The sequence below is a fragment of the Camelina sativa genome, unplaced genomic scaffold (assembly GCF_000633955.1).
Source record: "Camelina sativa cultivar DH55 unplaced genomic scaffold, Cs unpScaffold02490, whole genome shotgun sequence".
Taxonomy (NCBI): domain Eukaryota; kingdom Viridiplantae; phylum Streptophyta; class Magnoliopsida; order Brassicales; family Brassicaceae; genus Camelina; species Camelina sativa.
Genome location: NW_010923602.1, coordinates 1 through 1,223, shown reverse-complemented (window position 1 = coordinate 1,223; position 1,223 = coordinate 1). Strand labels below are relative to the sequence as shown.

Genomic DNA, 1,223 nt, shown 5'->3' with positions numbered 1-1,223 from the left:
ATAAGCTTTTGGCACCGCTCAGCTTTTCCATTTCATTTTTCAAAATATCATTTTATATCTTTTCAAAATTTTGTGAATATAATATCAAAAACGTGTTTATACTAGGACCGCATGATATGGAAGTTTTGTGTGTGTGTGTGTGCAAAAAACTTGTAGCTCTGGATTTTTTAAAGTTTTCCTGAAGAAGCATCGTGATACAATAAATGATGCTACTAAACGTTGTTGTTTTTAAATTAGGCTAAGAACCTAATTATGTGTTTATGTAACACTTTTTGTATAAATTGTAGAACCAAGTAGTACTCTTTTCTAGATATTCTCTGCTTCTATAATGACTTCGTCGTACGCATCATTCTTATCTATCTCCAATGGTTTCGTTGCAAGCCCACCTCCAAATTCTTCGGCTTTTCTCGTCCCTTCGTTGAAACTCACCGCGAGGACATCAAATTCTCGGAATCTGAGAAATGGGAATTCCCTGAAATCTTCGAATAATCATGGGTTTCTAGTCAAATCCAGAAATTTCCCTAGTGTTTATGCAAGAGCTGCTGCAGAGAAGACTGTTCACGATTTCACTGTAAAGGTACGTCTCTGTTTCTTTTATGTAATATTATCTGAATAAGTAGTTTTAGGTTTTTTATCTATTCTGTTTTGTTGCCATCAAATATTCTATAATCTCACTGACATCTGAAGTACAAGTGAAAACATCCTCGTAACTATCAAATCTAAAACTGAAGAGATAAGTTGTATATATAAAATAATTGAGACAGGACATAGATGGGAAAGATGTATCTCTGGACAAATTCAAAGGCAAACCTCTTCTGATCGTTAACGTCGCTTCAAGATGGTGAGATTGTTTCTTCTAATTCTAGTTGATAACTAAACTTTTGCATCTGAAATTGAAATAACAAAATAATTAATTTACTACTACAGTGGTTTGACATCATCAAATTACTCAGAGCTTTCACATCTGTACGAAAAGTACAAGAACCAAGGTATGCTTTTTACAGTTAAGGATTTGTATATGTTATCCCCACTTGAATTAGGTAACACATTGATGATTATGATGATGACCTTATCTTTTCTTTTTTTTTTCTTTTTTTTTTCTCATTTTTAGGATTTGAGATTCTAGCTTTCCCTTGCAATCAATTTGGATTTCAAGAGCCTGGATCAAACCCTGAGATCAAGCAATTTGCTTGTACACGATTCAAAGCTGAGTTCCCTATATT

At 33.4% G+C, this 1,223-nt stretch overlaps 1 protein-coding gene across 1 annotated transcript; it reads left to right on the top strand.

The window, feature by feature from the left end:
* Positions 1 to 156: 156 nt before the first annotated feature.
* Positions 157 to 1,218, top strand: LOC104774346 (putative glutathione peroxidase 7, chloroplastic; the record flags this gene model as incomplete). Its single annotated transcript, XM_010498975.2, has 4 exons — positions 157 to 577; positions 765 to 841; positions 928 to 989; positions 1,112 to 1,218. Coding segments are annotated over exons 1-4 (495 nt in total), but the record flags the coding sequence as incomplete, so codon positions are not given.
* Positions 1,219 to 1,223: the final 5 nt, after the last annotated feature.